Source organism: Abrus precatorius, unplaced genomic scaffold (assembly GCF_003935025.1).
Source record: "Abrus precatorius isolate BTA unplaced genomic scaffold, Abrus_2018 Scaffold2, whole genome shotgun sequence".
NCBI classification, from domain to species: Eukaryota; Viridiplantae; Streptophyta; class Magnoliopsida; order Fabales; family Fabaceae; genus Abrus; species Abrus precatorius.
In genome coordinates this window covers 1,487,950-1,514,078 of record NW_020874362.1, presented here as the reverse complement: position 1 = coordinate 1,514,078, position 26,129 = coordinate 1,487,950, and the positions used below count along the sequence as shown (strand labels likewise).

The 26,129-nt window shown below is 27.1% G+C and overlaps 2 protein-coding genes across 2 annotated transcripts; one reads left to right on the top strand and one right to left on the bottom strand.

The window, feature by feature from the left end:
• Positions 1 to 6,182: 6,182 nt before the first annotated feature.
• On the bottom strand, positions 6,183 to 7,724 carry LOC113859003 (lysine-rich arabinogalactan protein 18-like). Its single transcript, XM_027491820.1, has 2 exons — positions 7,065 to 7,724; positions 6,183 to 6,414 (listed from the first exon to the last, which is right to left on the bottom strand). Exons 1-2 carry the CDS (start codon positions 7,674 to 7,676, stop codon positions 6,331 to 6,333), a joined length of 696 nt encoding a protein of 231 aa, XP_027347621.1. The 5' UTR covers positions 7,677 to 7,724; the 3' UTR covers positions 6,183 to 6,330.
• Positions 7,725 to 21,772: 14,048 nt separating this feature from the next.
• On the top strand, positions 21,773 to 23,581 carry LOC113858156. The gene has a single exon (XM_027490653.1). The coding sequence runs from the start codon at positions 21,773 to 21,775 to the stop codon at positions 23,579 to 23,581; it is 1,809 nt and encodes a 602-aa protein (XP_027346454.1).
• The last annotated feature ends 2,548 nt before the right edge of the window (positions 23,582 to 26,129 follow it).

Genomic DNA, 26,129 nt, shown 5'->3' with positions numbered 1-26,129 from the left:
ATTTATTTATTTACCTATTTTTTAGATTTAGTTGGTTAAACCTAATATTTTTAAAATAATAATAATAATAATGAAAATAAATAAAATAAAGATAAAAAAAATTCCAAACTAAATCAACACTAATCTTAGTTTTTTTTTTTTTTTTTCAGAGTCTGATTGCATCTGGTTGCACCACAAGATAAAAAATAAAAAACAAAAATATCAATAAAAAAACAAAAAAAAAGAAGAAAAAAATATAAAAAAATTATGATTCAATCGCATTATAGGCTACTATCCTCTTACTCCTACAAATCTCATCAAATGTCATTAAATGTCGTCAAATGTTTAAAGATATAAAATAATGCCACATAAAAGATGAAACTTTATCAAGTAGGTAGCATCATAAATGCTTTTGCGCAGGTCAAACAAAGTCACATCCCATTTTTTTGTTCTTTTCATTTGAAAGTAATAATAATATAAAAAGGAAAAAAATTATCAAATATTTGTGACTCCTTGTTTTTACCATTCAATTTCTATTCTCTCTCTCATTTTGAAAAGGCTCGAGAAATATCTATATGAATATGGGTCTATGAACAATGATCATACCTAAAAAGATTAAGAGGTTTTCAAATGTGAACAACACTTAGATTATGAATTGCTAGAACGGTGCTATTTCTTTACTCTCTTTTAGCTTGATTTTTTTCTTTCTCTGATCTCTTTTAAAAAAAATGCTTGTCTCCTAAAAATTTTGCTTTCTTCTTGCAAAACTAGTTGTCTTCTTCTAAACATTTTTGCTCTTTCTTCTCAAAATTTTTCAAAATTTGGTTGCTACTTCAAATCTTTGCTCTCTCTCTCTTTTTTTTTTTATGAAAAAAACTTTGTATCCCTTTTCTTCAAAAGAAAAAAAAAAGTTCCCTTTACCTCCGGGTCTCTCATTTTCTATTTATATTGGTCTTCATTTTGTGCTTTTAAGATTTTTACAAAATGCCAACCATCCTGAGTTTTTCCTTTTTCATGCTTAAAGCACAATTGGATGTTAGGTGTAGAATTGTACATTGCAAAATTTTTGTTTTGGGAAGCCAAACTTATTTCCTAAGTTTTTATATTTTTTTTGTTTGTAAAACAATATTTTATGCTATAAAAATTTGAAAGCACCTGTGGGAAAAAAGAAGAAAGAAAAAAAAATGGTATTCTATCATTAAAATATAATAATATATTCACAATGAAAAATTTCAAGATAATGGGCAGGTCGAAAGTTACAAGAAGAAAGATAAAAGCATTATAATGTAGTAAAAAAAATCTAACAAAGTCAAACTCAAAAGAATCTGAAACCTAACAAAAGTCATTAACTCCTGAAAGTGAGTCATCTTCTAAATTTGTCCTCTATCACATCATTATTTATTTAGTAAAAATTATTATTTTTATTTATCTACATTAAAAGTGTAAGCTCATTCTCAAAACTGAAAGTATATAAATTAATTAGTTTTCACGTTCGGTTACATACAATAGTCTAATTTTTTTTTAATATAAAATTAAATCTGTTTAATTTAATCATATTGAATATGATAATATATATTATTAATAATAAAGTAAATAATTTTTTAAAATTTATTAAATTTTAAAAATCAAAAAATATTATTTTACTTTAAAATTTTATTTTTTTTAATAATATCTATACAATACACAAAAACTTCACTAATATACGACTCTTAAATGTATATATCATACATTATATATTCTTTAAAACTATGATAAAAATACTATTACATTATTTATTTGTGTAATTTCTTGTAAAAAAATTATATAATTATCTTAACAAAATTACATATTTTATTTTTAGTTATTAGTATTTAAAATATTACTACTAACTAATGAATTAACAAATTTTTACATTCTCTTTCAATATCATATATAATTATCAAAAATTCAAATGACAAATTAGTAACTTTTTACAATGTATTATATTATTATTATTATTATTATTATTTTATTATTATATAATCTCATATATTTATTTTTCTTATTTATAAAGAGATGAAATAACCCAATAAAGTTTAAAAATTTCTAATAATATTATAAGTCTATTAACTATTAATATTAAATTGAGATAGATTTTTTTTAAAAATTTAATTAATTACATGTGCATGCATATCTAACGCTTCATGCATGCCTATATTTTTAAGGATTTAGAATTTTCTATAATTATATCATATTGTCTTAAAACATGAGATCTCACTGTAGTAACAAGGTTATATGTTTCTGACATTTAAGTTTATATAACCAAATAATGACATTGTTTAGTTTATGCATTATATATTTTTTTATTATTATTATTTTATCAGTATAAATACTAATTTGAGTATTGAAGTATCTTGACAAGTACATCATCTTATATTACCATCAATTATGTATTCAATAGTATAATAAAAGTTCTTTTTTGAACCTTCATTGGGCTCAACTTTTTTGGACTCACAAGATGAATACCAAATTATACTAGCATTGCCAATGAGAAATGATAAAATTATTCCTATTTTCATCTCCATTACCATCATAAAGAATACTCAAGATCAACTTCTTTTAGTAAAAAGAATGTGCTTCTAAGATTGAAGAGTGTAGAGTTGGAGAAATGTTCTTATTGCATAGCCGGTAAACAGATCAGAGTATTATTTAAGAAACATTCTCCTTTAAAGAAGTTAGAGTTGTTTGAAATGGTACATTCTAATATTTGTGAGCCATTGAAGGTAAAGTAAGTTTGCAGTACACTTTATTTTGTTACTTTTATTTATGATTGTTTGATAAAGCATTGGGTTTATGATTTGAAGACAAAAGACTAAGAGCTGAGAAGTTTAAACCATTTCACTCTTTGGTTGAGAGTTAACTAAGAAAGAAGCTCAAATGCATTCGTACTAACAATAATGGTGAGTGTTGTGGACTCTTTGATGTCCATTACAAGAAGCATGATATTAAACATGAAAAGACTTCTCCTAAAACTCCCTAGTTAAATAGTTTAGCATAAATGATGAATAAGACTTTGATTGAGAGTTAAATGTATGTTTTTTGAAGTAAATTTGCCTAAGCATTTTTGGGATAAGGCATTATACATAGTAATGTATATTATTATTACGAGTCTTGCAGTTGCTTTGAAATGGTGCATTCTAATATTTGTGAGCTATTAAAGGTAAAGTCATTTTGCAGTACGCTTTATTTTGTTACTTTTATTTATGATTGTTTGATAAAGCATTGGGTCTATGATTTGAAAATAAGAGACTAAGAGCTTGAGAAGTTTAAACCATTTCACTCTTTGGTTGAGAGGTAATTAAGAAAGAAGCTCAAATGCATTCGTACTAACAATAATGGTGAGTGTTGTGGACTCTTTGATGTCCATTACAAGGAGCATGATATTAAATATGAAAAGACTTCTCCTAAAACTCCCTAATTAAATAGTTTAGCATAAATGATGAATAAGACTTTGATTGAGAGTTAAATGTATGTTTTTTGAAGTACATTTGCCTAAGCATTTTTTGGGATAAGGTATTATACATAGTAATGTATATTATTATTACGAGTCTTGCAGTTGCTTTGAATAGTGAAGTTCCAAACAAAATTTGATTTGACAAGAATGTCAGATTTTATCATTTATGAGTATTTGGTTGTAATGTTCCAAAGGATGAAAACTTCCAAGTTGAATGTCCAGACCAGATAGTGTATCTTCATTGGCTATATTCAACATAAATTTGATTTCAAATGGTATGATCTCATCAAGAAAAACTTGTTAGAAGTCATAATATAAAGTTCTTGAAAGACTAAAATATTAAAAGCATTGATAAAGTGAAAAAGACTACACTAAAGAAAGATAATAATTTGCCTTATGTAAGTTTAGTTCGATCATCTATTCATAGGTTGGATACTGTTGAGAGTAGTGCTCAGCATGGCAAGTAACATGATTATGTTGATGATTAACAGGTTGGAGATGATTTAGATGATGTTCCAATTGATGATGTTAAGGAGTGGCATAAAATGTCACAAGATGAGAATCTTAGCGATGTTCTTAAACCACCTTAAGTTCAACTTAGGAGGTTTAATAGATAGAGACAATCATTTGGTGATTATGTAATCAAAATTGATGTAAAACTTAAATATCATCAAGAGGCCATAGAAAGTGTAAAAAAAAAAAAAGTGGTTAGATGCAATACAAGATGAAATGAAGCCTTTGCATGATAAACCCACATTAGATTTAGCAAAGCTGCCTAAAGGCAAGAAGGCCTTGAAAAATAAGTGAATTTATAGGTTAAAGTAAGAGAGCAATTCTATATCTCTAAGATATAAAGCCAAATTATTGGTAAAATGTTTCAATAAAAGAAAATGTGTCGATTTCAATGGAATTTTATTTGCTGCAACGAGGATGTCATCCATTAGAATTATGTTAAGAATTATTGTTAGTCTTGATTTGGAAGTAGAGCAAATTTCCTTCATAGTGATTTAAAGAAAGAGATATACATAAATTAACCTAATAGTTTTTTTGTTAAAGGAAAAGACTATATATGTAAGTTAAAAAAGAGTCTATACGGTTTGAATTAAGTTCCAAGATAGTGATATAAGAAGTTTAAGTTTGTTATTTATGAGCAAAACTACAAGAAGACAACTTCTGAGCATTGTGTTTTTGTTAAAAAAAAGTTTTATGATGATAACTTTGTTATTTTGTTATTATATGTTGATGGTATGCTTATTATTGAGAAAAATATTTTTAATATTAACATATTAAAAAAGGAATTAATTGTGGTTTTCACTATGAAAGACATGAGAGATTTTAAATAGATTCTTGGTATAAAAATCATGTGTGATAAACAAGTTGAGAAAATTTTGCTATCACAAGAGCACTATATTAAAAATATATTATAGAAATTTCAAATGGAAAATGTTAAAGCGATAATCACTCATCTTCTTACTCATATTAAGTTGAGTGTTAAATAGAGTATTTCAAATGAATCTAAGACATTAAATATGAAATATGTTCCTTATGCCTTTGTTATGGGTAATTTAATGTAATGGTATGCACAAGAATAAATATAATACATATTTTTGATACAATAAGTAGATTTATGTTAAATTTAAGTAGAGAACATTTATTGTAAAAAAGATTTTGAGACATCTTTGTGATAGTAGTTATTTAAGGTTATGAGGAGATAAATTCTTATAAGATCTTGATTTTGTTCAAGGAAAATACTTGTTATTTTGTGATAGTTAAATTGTTATTCATTTAGGTAAAAATTTAACTTTTCATTCTAAGTTTAACCAGATTGATGTAAAATATTATAGAATTTGTGATGTATTGGATGTTAGATTGTTAGAATTGGCAAAAATTCACACCAATAATAATGGTCCTAAAATTATGACAAAGATATTGTCAAAATAGAAGTTTATTGTGAAATAGACAACCATCTCCACATAGTTGTTGTGAGAAGAAAATTTGTTTAGTATTACACTCTCAATATCAAGGAAAAACTAAAATAAGAAGGTTAATTTATGTCTTAATAAGTAGAGAGAGATAAAAGAAGTTAAGAGTGAATTCATTTTAGTTAGAAAGAGTAATATTTTAGTAAGTAAAAAGAAGATAAGTTATTTATACTTTAAACCCAAAATAATTATAAAATTACAATTAAAAAATTTGATGAGTAGATTTAAGACACAATTCTTCACTTTTAATAGTTGAATCATGAGGCAGAGTCTATAGTGCATGGTATTAATCTCTCTTGAGCAATTACTCTATTTTAAGAATTTTCATCATTTATTTACATTTGTAAATTTGATTGCATCGTTGTTTGAGAGATTGTTAGCATTATTTTATACATTTGATTAAGACTTTCCTTATTCATATAATAGAGATAATTTTTTATTTAAATGACCCGTAATTTTTACTTTAAAAGGATTTTTTGCATTAAAAACCTTAGTACTTATTTTCCTTTTCATTACTCCCTGTAGATTTTTGTAATTTTAGAAAATAATTTCTGCTGCATTTCATGTGCCTTTGTTATTGTGATATTATCTCCTATCACTTGTTTACTCGTAGTCCGACTTCGTTAATAAAATTTAAATGAGTATAAAAAGAAAAGTCATCGACATGTACCGGTGTCTACTTTTCAAGCTGTCCCACGGAGCAGTGATGTAAAGCCAAATCCAACAAAACAAAAGGCCCGCTAGTAATGGCATGGCAACAACATCAATAGAATAATAATAACAGTCTGAAGGTAACAATGTAAATAAATGTAATGTGTAGCCCAAACAGGGTCGAAAAGAAGAAAAAGAAAGAAAGAAATGATACTAAGAATATAATAACAGCAACAAAGTGTCTCTCTAGAACATCAAAACAAGGGTAGCCCAGCCCAAAGCTAAGCCTCCCAGCACCTTCTTCAAGCACATAAGGGTTTCTGCTCCACTCTGAAAAAATAAAAGGCGGAAACTTCAGATATTAAAATTAAATTCCCATTTACATACAGACATATATAATTAACAATAATTTGTAATATAAACAATCTCTAGTCGGAACCAACCAATGTTTTTCCTACAAGACAAAGGTTACTCATGTTCTCTTAACAACTTTATAATTATTATTATAAAGCAAAATCCTAGATTTAACTCACTATTAAATGTGAATTTAGATTATTTCAAATTCACAAAAATTACCTAAATAATTATAAAATTAATTAAAATATTAGCAGTATTTTAGATTATTTAATCCTGATTTGACATATTAAAAAATATTAACCTTTTAAATCCTAAAAAATTAATGATAAAAAATGCAAGAAAAAAAAAAGCGTGGGTTCTCCTTTGATTAACTCCAAAAGTTACCCTAACCAAATCCACTGTAAATGGTGGCGCGTGGCCACACCGTAACCTACATGTGAGTTTGTGAGTTAAAGTTACCGTTGAAGGCTTTGAGTTAGTTAAAACCCAAACTCGGTTAAAGTCAAACAAGCAATTCTCTCACGATGTCATAAACTACAATAACAAATCCCAGATCTGATGCGGATTGTACAAAAGTAACAAAATAAGCGTACACTACACGTAGAACAGACAAGAAGACATACCTCATCGTTCGCAGAAGTTGAAGGTCCAGGAGAAGAAGCATCCTCACTGGGTCCAGGAGACCCTGTCGGTGGTGCAGGAGGACCAAGCAACGACGGTGAAGGTGCTGGTGCACCGTGTTTCTTACTCTTTTTACCCTTCTTCCCCTTGCTGGGAGCTGGAGCCGGAACCTCCGGGGTAGTCGGAGCCGCCACGGGAGGAGCAGTCGTCGGAGCAGTTGTCGGTGCCGGTGCCGGAGGTGAGCTTACTGGAACGGGAGCGGGTGGAGAACTAACCGGAACTGGTACCGGCGGTGAGCTCACTGGAGTCACCGCAGGAGGAGACGCGGCCGGAGGTTTGGTCGCCGGAGCAGGAGCTGTGGCGTTGGAGGGTGATGCTTTCGGCGACGATGCGGGGGTTGCAGCTTGAGGAGACGAAGCTGGAGGAGAGGATTTGGGAGAAGCAACGGGTGCTGGTGATTGTGGCTTGGAAGGAGCTTGGGCTGGTGAAGAAACGGGAGTGGTCGCGGCCGGAGTTGCCGGAGATTTAGATGGCGCTGACGCCGGAGACTGGCCTCCGACGCCGGCGACTACAATGCAGATCAATGCGAGAGAGAGGATACTGTTTCGATCCATTTGTGGGTGACACTGTTGAGAGTGTGTTTGTGAGACAGAGAAAGAGAGAGATTTGGGGTCTGAGAAATGTGGCGAAAGGTTTATATAGGCCTTTGTTTGTTACTCGTTAGTTTTATTTATGCGTATAAATCTGGCCCTTTGATGTTGTTGGATGATACCGTTGTTTAGAATAGAAACGGATACGTGCCGATTCATCAGAACCGCTAATTTTCAAGTGGGTCCCGCCTTATCATGGACCACCACTAGCCGTTGGATCAATGTGTCTAAGGTAGGTCCAAACACCGCGTTTCAATTCTTCAATTTCTCTTATTATTATTAATTGCTTTTTTCCCTAATAATCTATTCGGAAAGAAGATATTAGTATTACTATTTACTAATGAGGAAAGATGTGTGATTTTTTTCAGAGAAAATATGACTGGAAATATTATTAATTCTCAAAATCTTAAAATGAGACATATTTGGAGTTTTCATGATTTCATGAAGACTTTTGTTTTGTTGATTTTTTGTTAAATAAGTAAAATGTGAGATTTATTAACGAGTATAAATACTACACACTGGGTATAAAATAAATCGGAAAATATTTCTTATTTTGAGAATAATTTTTTTAAAATAATTACTTCATGCTTTTTTTTAATTTATCGTTTGTGGTTATAACACATAAATTAAAAAGTTTTTTTTTCAGTTTATTAAAATTATTTACAATTTTAAATATATTTTTTATTTTTTATTTACTATTTGGACATTTCAAATATTGTGATTCTTCATTTTTTTTCAATATATATAATTGAAAAATAATAATTAATATTAACTTTAAATTTTAAAATGACTAGTAAGCAAGGAAGTTGATTCAAATTTAAAAATAACAGATAAAAAGCGGAGATATTACGTTCATTAAATAGCCCATGATATTTGGATACTCGGTAGCAACATTTAAGATAATAAAATTAATATTTTGAAATAGCAAAAAATTTAATATTTTGAAAGGTATTATTATTCAATAGTAGTAGCATTTAATAAAAGAAGGGAGGCCACTTTATTTATGTTTTATTAGCATCCTGAGTGCATAAATTATTAAATCCAAAAGATAATTTATATTGAAAAGAAAACAAAAAAGAAAAAACAAAGCACAGCAGCATGGCGCTTGATCCAGTCTGGAGGGGGCCCATATTGGCATTAGGCGCATGTGATATCGAAGAATTGAATATAGCAAGTGACATTTGCGCTAATGTGCATTGGTTTGTGGCTTTATTACTCGTTTTGCAATTAGCACAGTGTTGTTTCTGTGCTGGTTCTGATTTGGTGTTTTGTGGGACCAAATGCCAGCTGGTGTTAGCGGTACACTAAATTGCTTAGGTGGGCCAAACCCATTTTAATGAACCAGTAATCTTATGCCACAACACCATGTCATGCAATCATTTATCAAAGACCTAAGAATTTCACGGTGCAAATATTGGCAACACAACTAGCAGCACCGCCAACTATTGGGTCCCACGCGAAATTGCCTTAACAACCGTACCTTCTACGTAAGATTTTCCATTTTAAAGAAAAATATAGAATGAATATTTTCAATCTCATGTCTGGACTCTGGAGTGTACGCAAATCGGTTCAGTTCATATTTAAAGGTAAAAAAAATGGAAGCTAATCAAAATTTTAATTGCCTTGATTTTGTTGGCTTTAGTTTCTCTTACGAAATTCAAACCAAATTAAAAGTGGGTTGGTTTGATCCCCTCTGTCGGATCCAACTTTTTCATTGTGGCATTAAATGATTCATTAAAATAATGCAGAATTACTAGCATGGAATCACAAAAAGATTTTTCAGAAAATAACCAAACCCAATACTCTAGTCATACAACTCATCAAGCTCGCTTCAACAAATCAAAGAATAAGCATTTTTAATAATTTTTTTATCAATATTATAAAAATATTCAATTATCACTTAAAATAAAAATAAAAATAGAATGTATTTTCAGAAGCGAAATGAGCTCAAAATATATTGGCATGGTTATTTATATGTATTAATAAACAGATATCTAGATATTTGATAGAATAGAAGTCAACTGAAAAACAAAACAATTTTGGACATTGGTAGAGGAGATGGGGAAAGAATCGAAGTGTCGAGGACCACTTGCGTAGCAGCAACTGGGGGTAAAGGGCATGATTTCAGCTTCAGGCGCTTTTGTCGAAATCGCAAATTGGATAACGATATCACAGTGGCCAGTGGGGGCTGAAGTTCAGGGCTTACGACATCGAAGTTTGCAAACATCACGGTGTTGCGAGCACGATGGCAATGTAGGACACGATTTGTTATGGCAGCAGATGAGTTCTAAGTCAAGGTTTTGTCATTTGGGATGGTCTTTGCACTTGACCATAACGTTTTAATCTGGGTAAGATATGTTTTTAATTTTTGTAAATACAAATAATTTTTTTTTTGTCACATGAGTTTTTCATTTATTTTAGTTTTTATAATATTTAAAATCTTTTTAAAAATTCAGTATCATATATTAATAATATGGTATATATTTAAATATGTTATATACTTTACTTTAAAATGGTAGTTCATATGGTATAATTAGATATATATATATATATATATATATATATATATATTATTTTAGATATTATAAGTAAAATATAAAAAGTAAAAGATCAAAATTAAATTTAATTATATTTTTACAGATTAAAAAAACGTTTAAATTAATATTTTTTTATAAAAATATATGGCTGATTATTATTTTCATTTATTGAAAAGTCATAAACTTAACTAAACCAATAAATGATTATTTCAATTGAATTTGATGTAATTTAATTACTCAAATTGGAAAAGTTTTTTTATAATGTTCATGAATAAAGAGTGCTAACATCTATGAAAATTAAATTAATATTTTAATAAGTATTAATTATATTTTTAATTCTTTTAATTAAAATTGGGTGTCGTTTCGAGTTTGTAAGTTTTTGAGTTAATTTTTTTAATTAAGAAAATTTGGCAATGTTAATAATTTTTTGTCTAAAATTATTTTTTTACGTGATTAATTTTTTAAAAAAAAATCTACTCAAAATTTATCGAATAAAAATTTAAAATTTACACAAAATAATTTTATTTTATTTTGAAATCAATATCTCATATCCTAAAATATTCCATAAATTTTTTAAAACTTTTACTAAAATTTTAACCTTTAAATTTTAAAATTATTTCCATCCCAAATTTATCATAAACTCTTAACATTTATATATAAAATAATAATTTAAGAATATGCAATAAAAAATTAATGAAAAAATCAAATTTATTTAACTTTACAAATAGAAAGATTTAACTAACTTGAAGAAATACATAATTTAAACTAAAAATATGGTGAGACTAATTATTTCAAAATTAAAAATATGATGAGACTAATTCTTTCAACAAAATATTTTTAATATATAAATTTTAAACCTAAAAGCTTATTAAAAAAATTAAATATGTATCAATTAAACTAACTGATATTTTTTTTTTAGTTCCCTCCATTGAGTAGTTAGGTTTTTTTATTTTTTGGATAAATTGTTATTTTAAATTTGGATGTGCAAAGAATTGGGTAAAAGGCACATTTACACATCCAACTTTGCTATCAATAGGTTGTTAAACTCTTGATTACTATGGATATACTCTCATCCTAATTCATTGCAAATTCAATATTGTGACAAAACTGATCTAACCATCACACATGTAAAGAAGCTAAATTCATTATATATCTAACAATTACAATGTTAAGTGTAAAAAACGTTTAACTCATTTTTGTGACCATCAATATCTATATAAAAGAAAATTTTGTTGGGTCAAGTACATATCCTTACTCATCATACCCCTACTCTGATTAAATTACTCTAATTGTGAGAGACTATCAACAATTCTTATCAACTACTTGTAAATCACATGTACCAATTATTCATTTCAGACAGCCCTCAATGCTTAGGCATTAACAAGTTATTATCTCATTTATCGACTTTATTTTACTTATTTAAGTCTTGTCCTATTTTGATAATTTAATACTTATTTGATAAATTATATTTGTACAGGTTTTTTTTATATATATACATAATTAAGTGTATAACAGAAAAAATAAAGTAAAATTTTGTGATAAATTGATTGATTAAATATAAAAAGATTGAGAAATAAAATTGTCTAAAGTACCGTATCAATTTGACATAGAAATAATATAACTTTGTTTTTTTTAGATATGATTTTTCTTATTTTGATTTCTCACTTTTTTTAAAATAGTAAAACAAGTATATTATTTTAATGCCTTAAAATTTATTATTTTAGATTGGAATTATTGAACAAACTAGTTTAATATGTACAAGACAATAATAAGAAATTAGTTAACATAATAACCAAATGGCCAAGTAGATTAACCAATTGATAGGATTGTATTACATTGACTCCAAGAAAGCTTTCATTTCCAACAAAATTACTCCTAAAAAATATGAGATTTTCAGGAATAGAATTTTTGAAAATAAAATAAAATGTGTTGAGTGAATTATTATACAAAAACTTAATAACTTTACTTGCAACTATTACGTGAAAGATTTATTAGATGCCTATAAACATAAAAATATAATTTAATTATTAAAAAATAACATTTTTATGAGTTTTTAATTTTCAAAAAATGTTTTTTTTTTGTTAAACATAAAAGGACTTTTTATTCACACGTTATTTTCTTAAAAATAATAAAGCACTCTTTGTATCAAATACCACTTAATGGTAATTGATGGGATGAAAAGCAAATATAATTGTAAGTGTAATAATTAAGAAAAGGGCCGGGGAGAAAAGATATAACAAGGGCCATGATACCTGCTTTACAGCTTTGTATTAGTGATATGATGTCAATTATCAAATCCTCAGTGTTTAATCGCAGTATCACAGTGTATTTCTTCACTTTCTTCTTTTCGACTTTGCTTGTGATATCTTGGCTATTAAGGCACACCATAAGTATAAAGAATAAAGGTGATCAAATAGCAAATGAGCAATATACACGCTTCAGTACTCTTCATCACCAAGTCCAAGATATATTATATATCTAAATTTTATATCGTTACTTTTGGTAGAAGGGAAATCTGATACTCATTTATATGCATACAAATCTATGCTAGAGGATAAAACTTTTTTACTTACAAAAAAGTGGTACTCAATAAAAAAAAGAGGTTTAAACTTTTGAGTCGTCACTCCTGGAATAATTTCTTTAAATGTTCAAATCACCTTTTTTTTTTTTTTTTTACAGTTTTGTTTAATTATTACCTAGATTTGTAAATTAATCTTGTAGATATATCAGATTAAAGATAAAGTTTTATTTAAACTCCTACTAATCAATTTAGAGTAAGATAAATATATTTTTTAATTTGATGATTTTTTTATCTTTAAATGAGACACTATATTTATTTTATTGTTAAAAAATACAATAATTAAATGCATGAAATAATAATAGCTTCAAAATCTCTTTGTTTCCCTCAATTATTCTTATAAACATAACCCTTTCTTTTAAATTTTTTTAATAAAAATATCACTGACTATTTTTTTTCAAACATATATTAATTTTTAAGTGTGAGAGAAGGAAAACATGAAAAGATAAAATGAAGAGTAACAAATGGAATGTGAGAATTAGGGCTGGGCATTGATATAGCTTACAATTAATTGCAAGTGTAAAAATTATAAATCACAAAAAATTCAACTTGATATAATGTGACCTGTTCTTAACTAAGTTATTTAATGACTTAGTCAATTGCAAGTAAAATAAATTTATAGTTTTAACGGGTGGTGGTATGGTTTTGAGCCTTATTACTATATTTTTCACCATTATGTGTTTTTTTTTACTATGGCACTACCTAATAAATAGTCCTTTTCTTGTAGTCATAACTCAATTAATCAAACCATCATTTATCACCACTATGTGTCTTTTTTTACTATGGCATTACTTAATAGTCCCCTTCTTATAGTCATAACTCAATTAATCAAACCACCATTTATGCTTCTAAAATTACCATTGGATTACTTCATCCCTTCACCTTGACAAGAAACACAACAACATCGTAAGCAAAGAAAGATGAGATATGATATGAGAATTGGAAAGTATCATTGTCAGTCGAGTTTGGATACTAACAACATAATTTTTTTGAACTCATTCAACTAAAATTAACTGCTTTGAATTGATTTTTATTATCAAATAACTTGATAATTGATTTGATCCATCCTACATAGTATTTTATCGCTTTGAATAAGTCTATTTTGGTCGAATTGATATTTCTTACTCAACCATGGTGGAAATAGTTTTATACTTTGTTTGAAAGTTTAAAAGGAAAAATAACGAAAGAGTTTGAAAGAAAAGAAATAAGAAAAGAAAGAAGAAAAAAGTAAGTTAATACAAACCCTCCCTCTCTTATTTAAAAGTTTTCAAACATAACTAAATATCAAATATTTTTTTTAATTAAATTCTAAAAATTAAATCTCAAACAAACTTTTAGACAAATTAATAATAACATAATTTGATTAAAAAGTCAATGTATGTAATATGTAACATTATAAGAGTCTATTTTATATTTGATACATTTTAAAAAATAATATATATTTATTACGAACAAAGAGGATAGAATAAAAAAAAAAGTAAAATTAGTTCATTATTATTTTTATTAACAAATATGTCATAAGAAACGAGTGCATTTCTTTACATGCTTGAGTTAGAAAGAAGTTAAATTTTTATTATAAAATCCAATCTCGTTCTCTTATTTTTGTGGGGAAGTTTTTTTTTTTTTTTTTTGGATTTGTATGGTAATAGTTAAGAATTACAGAGAATAATAATTCTTCTATTTAATTTGTATTAATTAAAATTGTTAAAATGGATCAACTTAACTTATTTGGGTTAACTCATAACACGTTGACTTCAACAATGAATTAACCCAACCAAGTTTACTATTCAAATGAGTCAGGAAAAAAGTTAATCTGAGTCCCTCAACTTGATAGGATGGATTGACTAATCAAATATATATATATATATATATATATATATATATATATATATATATATAAAGATATATATTCAAAAAAATTAAAAAATTAGAGCACAAATATTACATAGAAATTTGTGTAAATATATTAGATTAATATACAATAATAAAATAAAAAACAAATAATAAATAATAATTAAAATTAAAATAAACGAATTAACTTAAATTTCTGTGAGTTGCTTCATATAACTGGTGAAATAAGTAAGTTGGGTTAAAACAAATTAGACACCTTATAGGTCAATTTTCTTTTAACCATAGAAAGGCTTTACAAAAGCATTAAAAAAAAAAAAGTTTTTTCTTCTTCTTTTGTTGTTGTAACGAGTGTAACATAAAAAAAGAGGCCAAAACCATGATTAAAAGCACGTTCACAGTGGAGTTTAAGACGCTGTTTCATTTTGACTACAATTAATGTAAGTGTCAAATTTCAAGCATCGGTATGTCCGAAGCAGTCTAATTTATTGAGATTAGACGTTCAAATAAGTTGAGTTTAAATTTTAAATCTAATGTATAAATAAATATATTATTTAATTTTAATTAATTAATTTAAAGAGATTAAATTTAAAGTTTATATTTCTCTTGTTAAAGTATAAATGAAGCTTGGATTTTTCTTGTTTAATTTAAGTATAACTTAATTTTTAAATTAAATTTTTTTATCAAGTATATTTTTAAAGTATCTTTGAATTCTTATAGTAATTCTACTCGATTGAACAAGATTACTTCTCATAAAAATTATACAGGGTTTAGATAAAAAAAAAAGTATATTTAAATTTACTAATTAAGCATTTAATAGATATTTCTACATTATAAGATGAGAAAAGGAGAGAAAATTATTTGAACATAAAAATGAAAATTAATTTTTATGATGGATTACAATTGATTAAGTGTATCTTCTTTTATATATAACTAAAATTTTTATTATTTAAATAATTAACATTTAAATATGATGAATTACTATTACAATTACAAACGGGTTCTTTTAAAAATTTTAATATTAAGTTTATGAAATTTAAATTTGACTCATTTATGTATTAAACTTAAAGTTAAGTTAGAACTTGTTCATTTATTAAAATAAACAAATTCAATTAAGCATTTACTGGTAAAATTTAAATAATTAATATTATATATATATATATATATTAAATAATTAGCATTTATATTTAAATGACTGTATACTATTTAGAAAATGAAATTTTCAATAGAATTATTCTATTTCACAATTAATATATGTTACATTTTAAAAATAAAACTATTTGAAAATAATGTGTATATTACATTTCACTCATATTTTTTTTTCTAATCTCATTCTAACTTTTAGAGATAAAAATTTTTATTTAATTTTTTAATTAATTTATATAATTTTATAATTTTTTGTGAATACTTATGATTATGTTTATAGAATAATTTATCTTATTACTTTATATAAACTTTCAAATTCTCTGAGTGCTTATAGTATAGTTATAAAATTTTTCTTTTATCTTATCTAAACTTTCAAATTTTTTATTAATACTTACGTTTATATTTATTCTAAAATATACAATACTTGATATATAATATTTACAGTGTTTTCAATCAGAATTCTCAACAATTACTCATCTTTGGTTTCATGTAAAAATGTATTTTTTTCTGTTAGAAATTATAGAATTCATTACTTTTATTTATTTATTTATCTCAAAATTTACATTTTTGTCAAATATTTTCTTTGTTGGTCTCTTTACAGACATATGTTTTGTTGTATTTAAATATGTCTTAATTTTTTACATTTTTTTAATAAAATTTATAGTGTATTTTTAAGAATTTTATCTTTTAAATTTATGGTTATTAACACATTAATTTTTTGTATTTAATTTTTTTTGGCATTATATGATAAAATATTATTTTAAATTAAATTAAAATTTAAAATTATTGTAGTTTTATTAAATTTTTATTATTTTGATACATATTATGTGATTATAAATTTTAATATTTTTTTAGCTTAGACCGTTAACTTCAAATTTTTGAATCTTTACCTCAGGTTTTGTTTTGTTTTTTAAATCGTATGGACTTATGCTCCTTTTACTTGAATTGTTTTAAAGCCACAAGTCTAATTATTTTTTTTTATGTTTGACCCTTTTCTTTTAAACTTCTATTTTATTGGAGATATACTATAATATCATATTAGAATTTTGGCATGTGAGCCGACTTCAACGAGAAAAATTATCTCAAATAATTTTAGATTTGAAGCCTTATCACTTACACAACCTTTATTTACTGTCAATCCACCAACATAAGACACTTCCGATTCAGAAAATCCTTGTTTACTTGGCTGTGTTATAGAGGTTTGAATTGGTGACATTTTGAGTTGGGAACTGGATGATTCCATCGTCATCACATAAAAACACGCATGAAAACTACAGAGCTCGGCTGAAGAGGGCATCACTCCCATTGTAGGCTAAGCGCAATAGACAGTTAACCATAGATAAAGACCATATTCGTGTATTTTCGAAGGCATTATTAATAAAGTTTGTACGTAAAATTTTTTCTCGTGCTTCCCTTTTCATGTTTAAGAAATGCTTTTGTTTTTCTTAACTAGCCCTCTTTTAATTCACAGCATATTTATATTTACATTTAAATAAATATAAATATATGTTTCTTTTAATTTTATTAGTTATATTTTTTACATTAAATTTATATTTTAGATACATAGTTAGCAACACCCTCCCTCTCTATATATAATAGGATCTTCTCGTACTAGTATAAATTTGAAAATTCTTACTTTTAATATGAGCCTTTCATTTAACTTATATCTAATAGATATCGAAAGTGTAAGAGTTTTTAAACTTACACTAATCTAAGAAAATCTTGCTTTTATATATATACATATACATATATATTATATATAAAGGAGAATTCTAATGAAAATTTATAATTTTAAATTCAGTAAATTTAAATATAAATGTAGAAAATCTTTACTAAAAGCACAATAATTTTTTTTAATCTTTTTTTGTCTAAAGCTACAACAAGTCTTAGTGGTGTAGGGTTATATGAGTATAATTTGTTGACATTTTATTCAAAAGATATAGAAGAATATAATAGTCGGTGATTATGATAAAATTTTTGACAACTTGTAAAAAAAATTATAATAATCAAATATATGAAATTAGTTACATATAATTCTACAAATCTATTTCTATGAAACTAAATGATGGTGATAAGATCAGAGTATATAAAATCATGTCTTGTCTTCTTCGCTCTTTTTCTCATATCTCCCGTAGATCTAACTTTAGTTTATTCTCCTCCAACTCTAAATGAAATCTAAATTTGCTCAGTAAGTAATAAAATCAAACACTAGATATAACTTGAAAGCATAATCTCTATGACGAAGAGGTATGCTTTGAGGATATAAATCAAAATATGAATGACTAAATAATTTTAAAAATTTCTTAAGATGCATTATATGTTCCTCAAGAATAATTTAAATAGAAAAATAATTATAAATGTATAATCAAAATTGTAGAAATAATTTATCCAAGATTTGTTGTTTGAAGCTATTAATTCTATTCTTGACCTCTAAAAAAAAGAAGTTTTCTAAACAAATTCAAAGAAGTTTTAGAAAACAAATAAAAATCAAAATATCTTATTATTACCAAGAAGTTTGATCTTAACCCAATCCTTAGGAAATTTGAGAACAATCCTACAAAACCAACATCCATTCAAGATCTTTAAATTGAGATTTATAATCTCAATAAAGAGATTAAAGAATAACAACAAATTCACTAAATTATTCTTTCTTAAATTGATATTTTTTTTCAAAAACTAAATCTTCAATAGATTAGGTATCCTATTCCTAATAAGAAGAATTTTCTTAACAGATTAAATTATGCATATTTTCTAAATTTAATATGAAATCAGGATATTGGCAAATCCAGATCAATAAAGCAAATAGGTATAAAATTTCCTTTACTATTTCCTTTGAATAATACAAATGGAATGTGGTGTCTTTTGGTTTGAAAAATGCTCCTTCTAAATTTTAGAAAATTATGAATGATATCCTTAATCCTTATTCCAAATCCATAGTCTACGTAGATGATGTTTTAATTTTTTCCTAATCTATTGATCAACATTTTAAGCATATCAATATTTTTTATCAATATTGCTAGAAAAAATGATCTTGCAATATCCAAATAAAAAATTAGTCCTTTTTGCAAAAATATATTTCCTTGGACATAATATCCATCAACAAACAATTATTCTTATTAGGAGATTCATTAAATTTGCTAACAAATTTCCAAACCAAATTATTGACAGAATCCAATTACAAATATTTCTTGGTTGTCTCAATTATACATGTGACTTTATCCTATATCTTAACAATATAATTAAGCATTTGCGTGACTTAGAAAAAATGCTCCACCTTGGTTTGATATCCATAATAATATTGTAAAAGAAATTAAGCTTAATGTCCAAACAATTAAATGTATATATCTTCATGTTCTTCAAACTTTTAAAATTGTTGAAATAGACTTACATGACATTAGTTATGGTGGTATTTTGAAACAAAAAAATAATTCCTAAAAGCATGCTATTACATAAACATCAAAACATTAGAATTTTGTACAATAAAATTATTCTACTTAAAAAAAAAGTTTGAAAAATTGTTTTACGTGTTCCAAATTTCAATATGATTTACTCAATAAAAAAGTTCTCATTATAGTTGATTGCAAATTAATAAGAGAAATTTTACAAAAAGATGTAACAAAATTTGCATCAAAGCAAATTTTTGCTAGATGACAAGTAATTTTAAGTATTTTTTTACTTTGAAATTAAATATTTCAATGACACTTCTGATTCTCTTCCTAACTATCTTGCTTTCGAATACTTACAAGATAAATAATATGCCGAAAAAAAAAATTTTAGCCCCCTCTCGAGGTGGTAAAAGTAAAGGAGTTAGATTAGCTCTAACTTTACCAAGTCCATCAAAAGTAAGATAAGAGTCATCTACTCCGACAGGTCATCCACCCAGAAATTAACTCAGCAAGTAGAGTCATCAATTCAACTTGCTTGAATACTTCCAAAGCTGAGTCATCCACTCAAAATTAATATTAGCTAAGGCACCAACCTAGCATATAGCCAAGCAATCTAAAGTAAATTATACTTTTTCAATCCAAACTCTAATCACTCTTCAAGAAAGAAGTCTTATTCAACTTCCACACAGAAAACTAGAACCAATATTACTTTTGCATCATATGAAGATTCAGGATCATATCTTATCAACCTTAAAACTCTTATTCAAACAATAAAAAGATACAAAACAGTTGGTAACATGCCAAAAAAAAACACAAATTTCTTTCAATAAAACTCAAACGCATTATATTCTAAAAAACTAATTTTCTTTAGTTATCCAAATGAAACCCAATTTTTGGATAAAAATCCTTGCAAGACAATTTCAAAAGTCTTCCTACCAAGGATTCTATTTCAAACCAACAACCATCAATAAAACTCAACAGTTTTGTGAATTATTTAAGCATATTCTAACTTTGTCTCCATAAAACATTACAAGGACCAAAAAAGATCTTGCAATCAATACCAATTCTACAATCCAATTATCAAAGTTTTAGCACTAAAGAATTTTAGAAAAAATTCAAATGATTTGAGAAAGTTTTTCTAGCCTTTTAATCTAATTGATTATAACTATTGAGATTATATAGATGCATGGACCGGAGTTTTTGGAGATCAAGATAAGATTAATTGATATTTTTGGTTAATTTATTTTAAGAAAATTATAACCTTTCAAATTGATTCATCCAATGGTGAGATTATTTTAGACCAATTGAAGCAATTTTCCCTCTACCATAAAATAAGATTTGGTCAGTTCCAAGTATGCAAGAATCAAGAATCCTTCCTAATTTTAAGTATTTCTCAACTTTCTCCTCTGCTTGGATATTTTCCTGGCAATCCAAGTATGGAAAGCAAGAAAATCAGAAGACTTCCAATGTTCCAGAGGCACACCTTTATTAAATGGTGGAACCAATTTGATACTTTGAAGGTAGAGTTAGATGATGTAAAAACATGGTTTGTCTCGAATCCTTAATTTCTGAAGATAGTAGATCCAAGTACATCTCTATTTCTTAACCAAAAAGCTTATCTCACAAATTTCCTATCAAGATGCAATTCAAAAAAAATCTAAAACAAAATTTAAATGATATACTTTAATTATTAGAAAAGAAGAGGCAAAATCTTCACAAATTTCTCCTGATGAGTTTTACCAAAATGAAGATAATTGTTTTATATTGTAGATACAGTTCTAGTGAACATGAGTTAAATTGTAGAAATAATACTTTTTCAACTCGTTATAAGAAGACATCAACTATGTTGTGAGATATCTTTTCATTTTTTTTATCTTAAAAAGAGAATCTAGTGAGAGAGGCTCTGTTTTCTTGTTTTCAATAAAATTTCTTTTTTATACTTTATTTTCTTCATTCTTCTTCTAACTGATTCAGTATAGACTATTATTATCCTAATTTTTATCTTTATTCTTTCACTAGTCATGAGTTAGTTTTATCATCACTCTAGTGTTATATATTTTAATAGTTTCCTTTACTTTCTTACATATATTTAATTTTAATAGTCCTTATACTATTTACTTCTCTTGTCAATTTTCTTTTAATTCTTTAACCATAACCTTTTAAAAATTTTAATTAATTATTAATATAAGATGATTTACAAAATTTTATGAGATTATATTATTCTTTTACATATTTACTCTTCGTACCTTTTAACTTTTTAACAATCAATATAATAGATAATATATTATAAAATTTAATACATTAATAACATTAATATTATAATTTTTAATAAAAGTTTATCATTTACATTTTTTTATTTTGTATTCTTAGACCTACATTAGAAAAATTATGTAATAAAGAGTTTGACTTTAATTAAGGGTAAATATGATATGTTGTAATAAAATTTTCAAAATATAATATATTAACTATTTTTAACAATTTTTTAAAATTTGTTTGGGATGTGATCTCATCCATCCATACGAAAGATAAAGACCATCCAAAATTTCAAAATCGTTTTCATCAACCATGGAGTCCCGAATCCCAGAAAACTCAAACAGCAAGATTGGTCACAATTTGCTTCCTTCTATGCCATCATGTACCAACCGTTCCTGTTTCTTCTGCATCTTGTCTGAAACTGTCCCTTCAGTAAGAAGAGCTAAAATTGCCCAATACTTCAAACAAATGCCCCGCAAAGAAGACCAAGAACACATCCTTGTTTTAAGTGGCCTCTGGAAAATCGCCATGACTAAACCAAACAACCCAGAATTTCCTTTCCTTGGCATCTTCACATGCATGGCCAAACTCATTAGAAAAGGTGTCAGTGATAGAATATGGCTTCTTAGGCACCAGAACATATATATACCATATTATGCAGCACATATCATTGGTTCTTATACCATGAACAAAACTAAGTTTGCAAAGAAAGCTGTAAAGTCCTTAGTGGTTGAGCCACTGGTGAAACTGCTTCAAGGTAAGATAACTTGGATTGAACAAAGAGTTGCACTTCGAGCACTGGGTCATCTAGCCAGTCATAAAGCAACTTTTGAAGCCGTTAAGGAATATGAATCAGAAATCATAGAAGCAGCTATGAACATAACTTCCACGTGCCTAAACAAGGTATATGAAAACTTTGTTGGCGTGAAGGAGTCGCAAAGATTGGAGTACCATAGAAACCTGCTAACAAGAGGGTTTGGAGGCTTGGAATTAGAAAACAGAAAAGCAGAAGAATGGGCTAGCCAGCTTCAGTGTTGGTCACTCTATCTCTTGCACTGCTTTGCATGCAGAGAAAGATCTCTAAGATTAATCTGCAAGAAGCAATTCTTGAAGGATTTGTGTGGAATGTGGGGAGGACTATCAAATCCATGTTCACCAGCAGGAATAGGCCTTCTAAAAACACTTTGTCACACCCAAATGGGAAGAGAAAGCATAGCAGATTTGCAAGAAGTCATAGAGTGTTTCTGTAATGTGTCAAGATCCTCAGATGAAAGACAACACATGGCCATTGAAAGTCTTTTGCAACTTCTGAGAGACCCAGTTACAAGAAACAAAGTTATAGACACAGCAGCACCAGTTCTTGCTGATTTGGTTGAACTCGGAGTCATCAAAGGGAAAAAACATGAAGTTGGAAAAGCAATCATGCAGGTTCTGTTACAGGATTACCAAACAATCAAGTTTTGCAATTTGGGTTTGAAATACAGCGAAAGAACAAGGAAAACACTAGAAGAATTATGGAGTTTGAAGGTAGAGAGAGTTAAGAGAGAAAAACTGATGAGTGAACAAGAAATCAGAGAAAGAAAAGCCTTGTTGGGTGTTCGGAAGCATGAAGGAAATAAGATATTTTTGTCTGGGGAGATTGAAAAGGCTGTGATGAAATACTCTGAGGCTTTGGATTCGTGTCCTTTAAAACTTAAGAAAGAGAGAATAGTGCTTCACAGCAATAGAGCTCAGTGTTATTTGCTTCTTAGAGATGCAGAAGGTGCCATCAGTGATGCCACTCGAGCTCTGTGTCTTTCCAGTGTGGCGCGTCCTCACAGTAAGAGTTTGTGGAGAAGATCACAGGCTTATGACATGAAAGGGCTTGCTAAGGAGAGTTTAATGGATTGTTTAACTTTCATTAGTACCCGCTTCAGTTCTTGGCAAACAAAGGGATTCAAGATCCCTTACTATGCAGCACGAATAGTTAACACGCAGATGAACGCCACGTGGCTCTTTGCCTCAGCCAAGTCAAAATTGTGTAGCAAACATGAAGAAATGAAAGAATTCGTGATGTGTCAAAATGGAATTGACGTTATGAATTTGAGGAAGAAAATGAAAGGTGAGTTACACACTGTTTGAACCTTGAAGTAACTTAAAGTTTATCTTGTCCTCTTTCTTTTTTAATTTTTTTGTTGAGTCTATTTTTATTTCCACGTGGGACGTTTATAGTGAAATCCATGGGTACACTTATTAGAGACAGAACCAAACATTGAATTGGTGAATGGAGGATCCTAAGTTTTTTAACCCTTTTCATGCTTGCATAACAGGTAAGAGTTACATTGTAGAAGAATCTTTCAGTGGGAGAAGAGCACACGAGAGAAGAAAGTATGGAAGGACAAGTAGAAATAGAAAAATGTTAGTATAAATTTGCAAAGCGTTGAAAGGGGTAAGGCATGGAGTGATTTGTTAGCCAGCGTACGAGAAGAACACAGTAAACGTTTGCCTTCGTTACAAACATAAACGAAGGTGAGAAAAAGAGGAAATCAAATGGAAATTGAGATAGAGATAACTAACTATGTGGATGTTTTTAAATACTTTTCTATTTTTAAAAATATAATATAATAATCAAATATGCTCTAACTTTTTCAGTATTTTAAATACTTTCATAGCAGCAATGGTATTTACTAGGAAATTTGAACAACCACTGTGAAGTGAAAAATGAAATTGCTATACGAGTTTAATACATAATATTTATGTATAATGCTACTTAGATTCGCATGAGGGTTAGAAAATAATTTGTGATATTGGCACCTTTGTTTTAGTGTAAAATGGACGGAGAGAAGAGAGATAAGAAAACTACAGAAAAATAAGAGATGTAATTAGTGATATGATTAAAATATATATATATATATATATATATATATGATAAAAATGAACAGAAAGCAGACGTGGAAAATATAAGAATTGATTTGTTTTTTCAGAGATACTTGTGACTGAAATGCTAGAATTACGAAAGGAGATAATAAATACACACACCGGCACGCACAGAAAAAGCAAAAAAAGGCATATGATTAATGAGTTGTGTAATTAATTATAATGTACCGTTATTTGTTCAAAGTTGTGTTCTTTTTAACTGCGACCGTATCTTCCATTTAAACTTAAGTGATGTTTTAGTAATTTTTTTTTTATATTAAGTGACATTTTAAGATTTTTAGTTTTATGTGACTTAAATGTTTTCAACAAATTAGAACAAATAATAAAGATAATTTGATAAAATTATTTTACTAAATAAAATAATTATCATGTTCCTTAATCCTTGTAAAAAGCTTTAAGATTTTATTTCAAAGCTAAGTAAAAATAAAATAAAATAATGTAATATTTAATTATGAAAGTTTTTAAGCAAGAGAAAGTTTATAAACCTTAAAAATAACCATTCTAGTCTCATATTTTTTAAAGTTTTTTCAGCTTAAAAAGATTTATATTAACCTTTCTTTTTCTTTCATTTTCCCTTTAAATTCTTTACTTATCTCTTTCTAAACTCCTACCTAAGGCATAAACGTCAATTAACGGAAAGAGTATTTGACTATTTGACAAAGAAAAGTATCTGAATTCCTTTTTAACCGTGTCTTGCACAAATTCTATTACAAACGTTTTACCGACCGCATACATATAATTGTTCTTATGAAAACGCATTCAATTTTAAAACATCTCATATTCGTGAAAGAATACTTGTGAAAATTCAAGTTAATATTCTGTAATACTATATTTGAGAGTTAAGTTTATAAGATAAGGAGAGGAAAGAAAAAAAATTAAAAAAAAATTAATTTTATTTAAAAGTTAGTTAATTAGAAAGAAAAAGTTTTAAATTTATTTGTTGAGTTTTTTTATTTTAAAAGTTTTCTCTTTTCTATTTTTTTATATTATTTTATAAATAAGATTTTAATTTTTTTAAAAGAAATATTAATTTTTCAATTGATATTTTTTTTAAAAATTAATAAAAATAAAAATATTAATTTTAAAATTATTTATATAATTAAACTTCATGTCATCTTTCTTTTTTAATATTAAACATTTAAATAAAACAGATTTTTAACTTCTTTTCCTTTCTTTCTATTTTCTTTTTCTCTTCCTTCCTTTAAACTTTTTTTTTCTCCTCTTCCAATAAAATAAATTTATCGGTTAATTTTTAACCAATTCTTGCATTGGGAAATCTACTAATTTTACAATTCATGGACGTAAATTGCATCTGAGAAGATTGGTGCCCATCTTCTTCCCTTCCAAGACTATGTTATGCTATGGACCTGCGTCGAGATATACCAAACATCAATTGATAGATGAATTTATGAACTTTATTAGGTACCCATAGGCCATAGCACCGAATCTGATGCCACTGAAGAATTAAATATTCAGTGAATAATAATAATAATAAAGCAATTTCGTGACAGTTGGAACATGCACTGCACTCACTCATGGCTCGAACCTCCGCTGTATCAGCACTAAGGGCTAACTCTACTGTAACTTAAAAATATTTATTGACACTCTTCTTCATATAAATTTATATAAAATATTTTTTATTAATTAATTAAATTAGTGATAATAATATTTAAATTAAAAATTAAATAAAAAGTGACGATTGATATATAAGAATGAGAATGAATGCTTTTAATAGCAAAGGTACAAATATATT

What these genes read in the sequence shown, in the direction of transcription:
- LOC113858156 (XM_027490653.1), top strand. Translation starts at nt 21,773, where the DNA reads ATGGAGTCCCGAATCCCAGAAAACTCAAACAGCAAGATTGGTCACAAT.
- LOC113859003 (XM_027491820.1), bottom strand. Translation starts at nt 7,676, where the DNA reads ATGGATCGAAACAGTATCCTCTCTCTCGCATTGATCTGCATTGTAGTC. An exon ending in CAACTTCTGCGAACGATGAG is followed by an intron (nt 6,415 to 7,064) that starts GTATGTCTTCTT and finishes TTATTTTTTCAG; the next exon opens with AGTGGAGCAGAAACCCTTAT.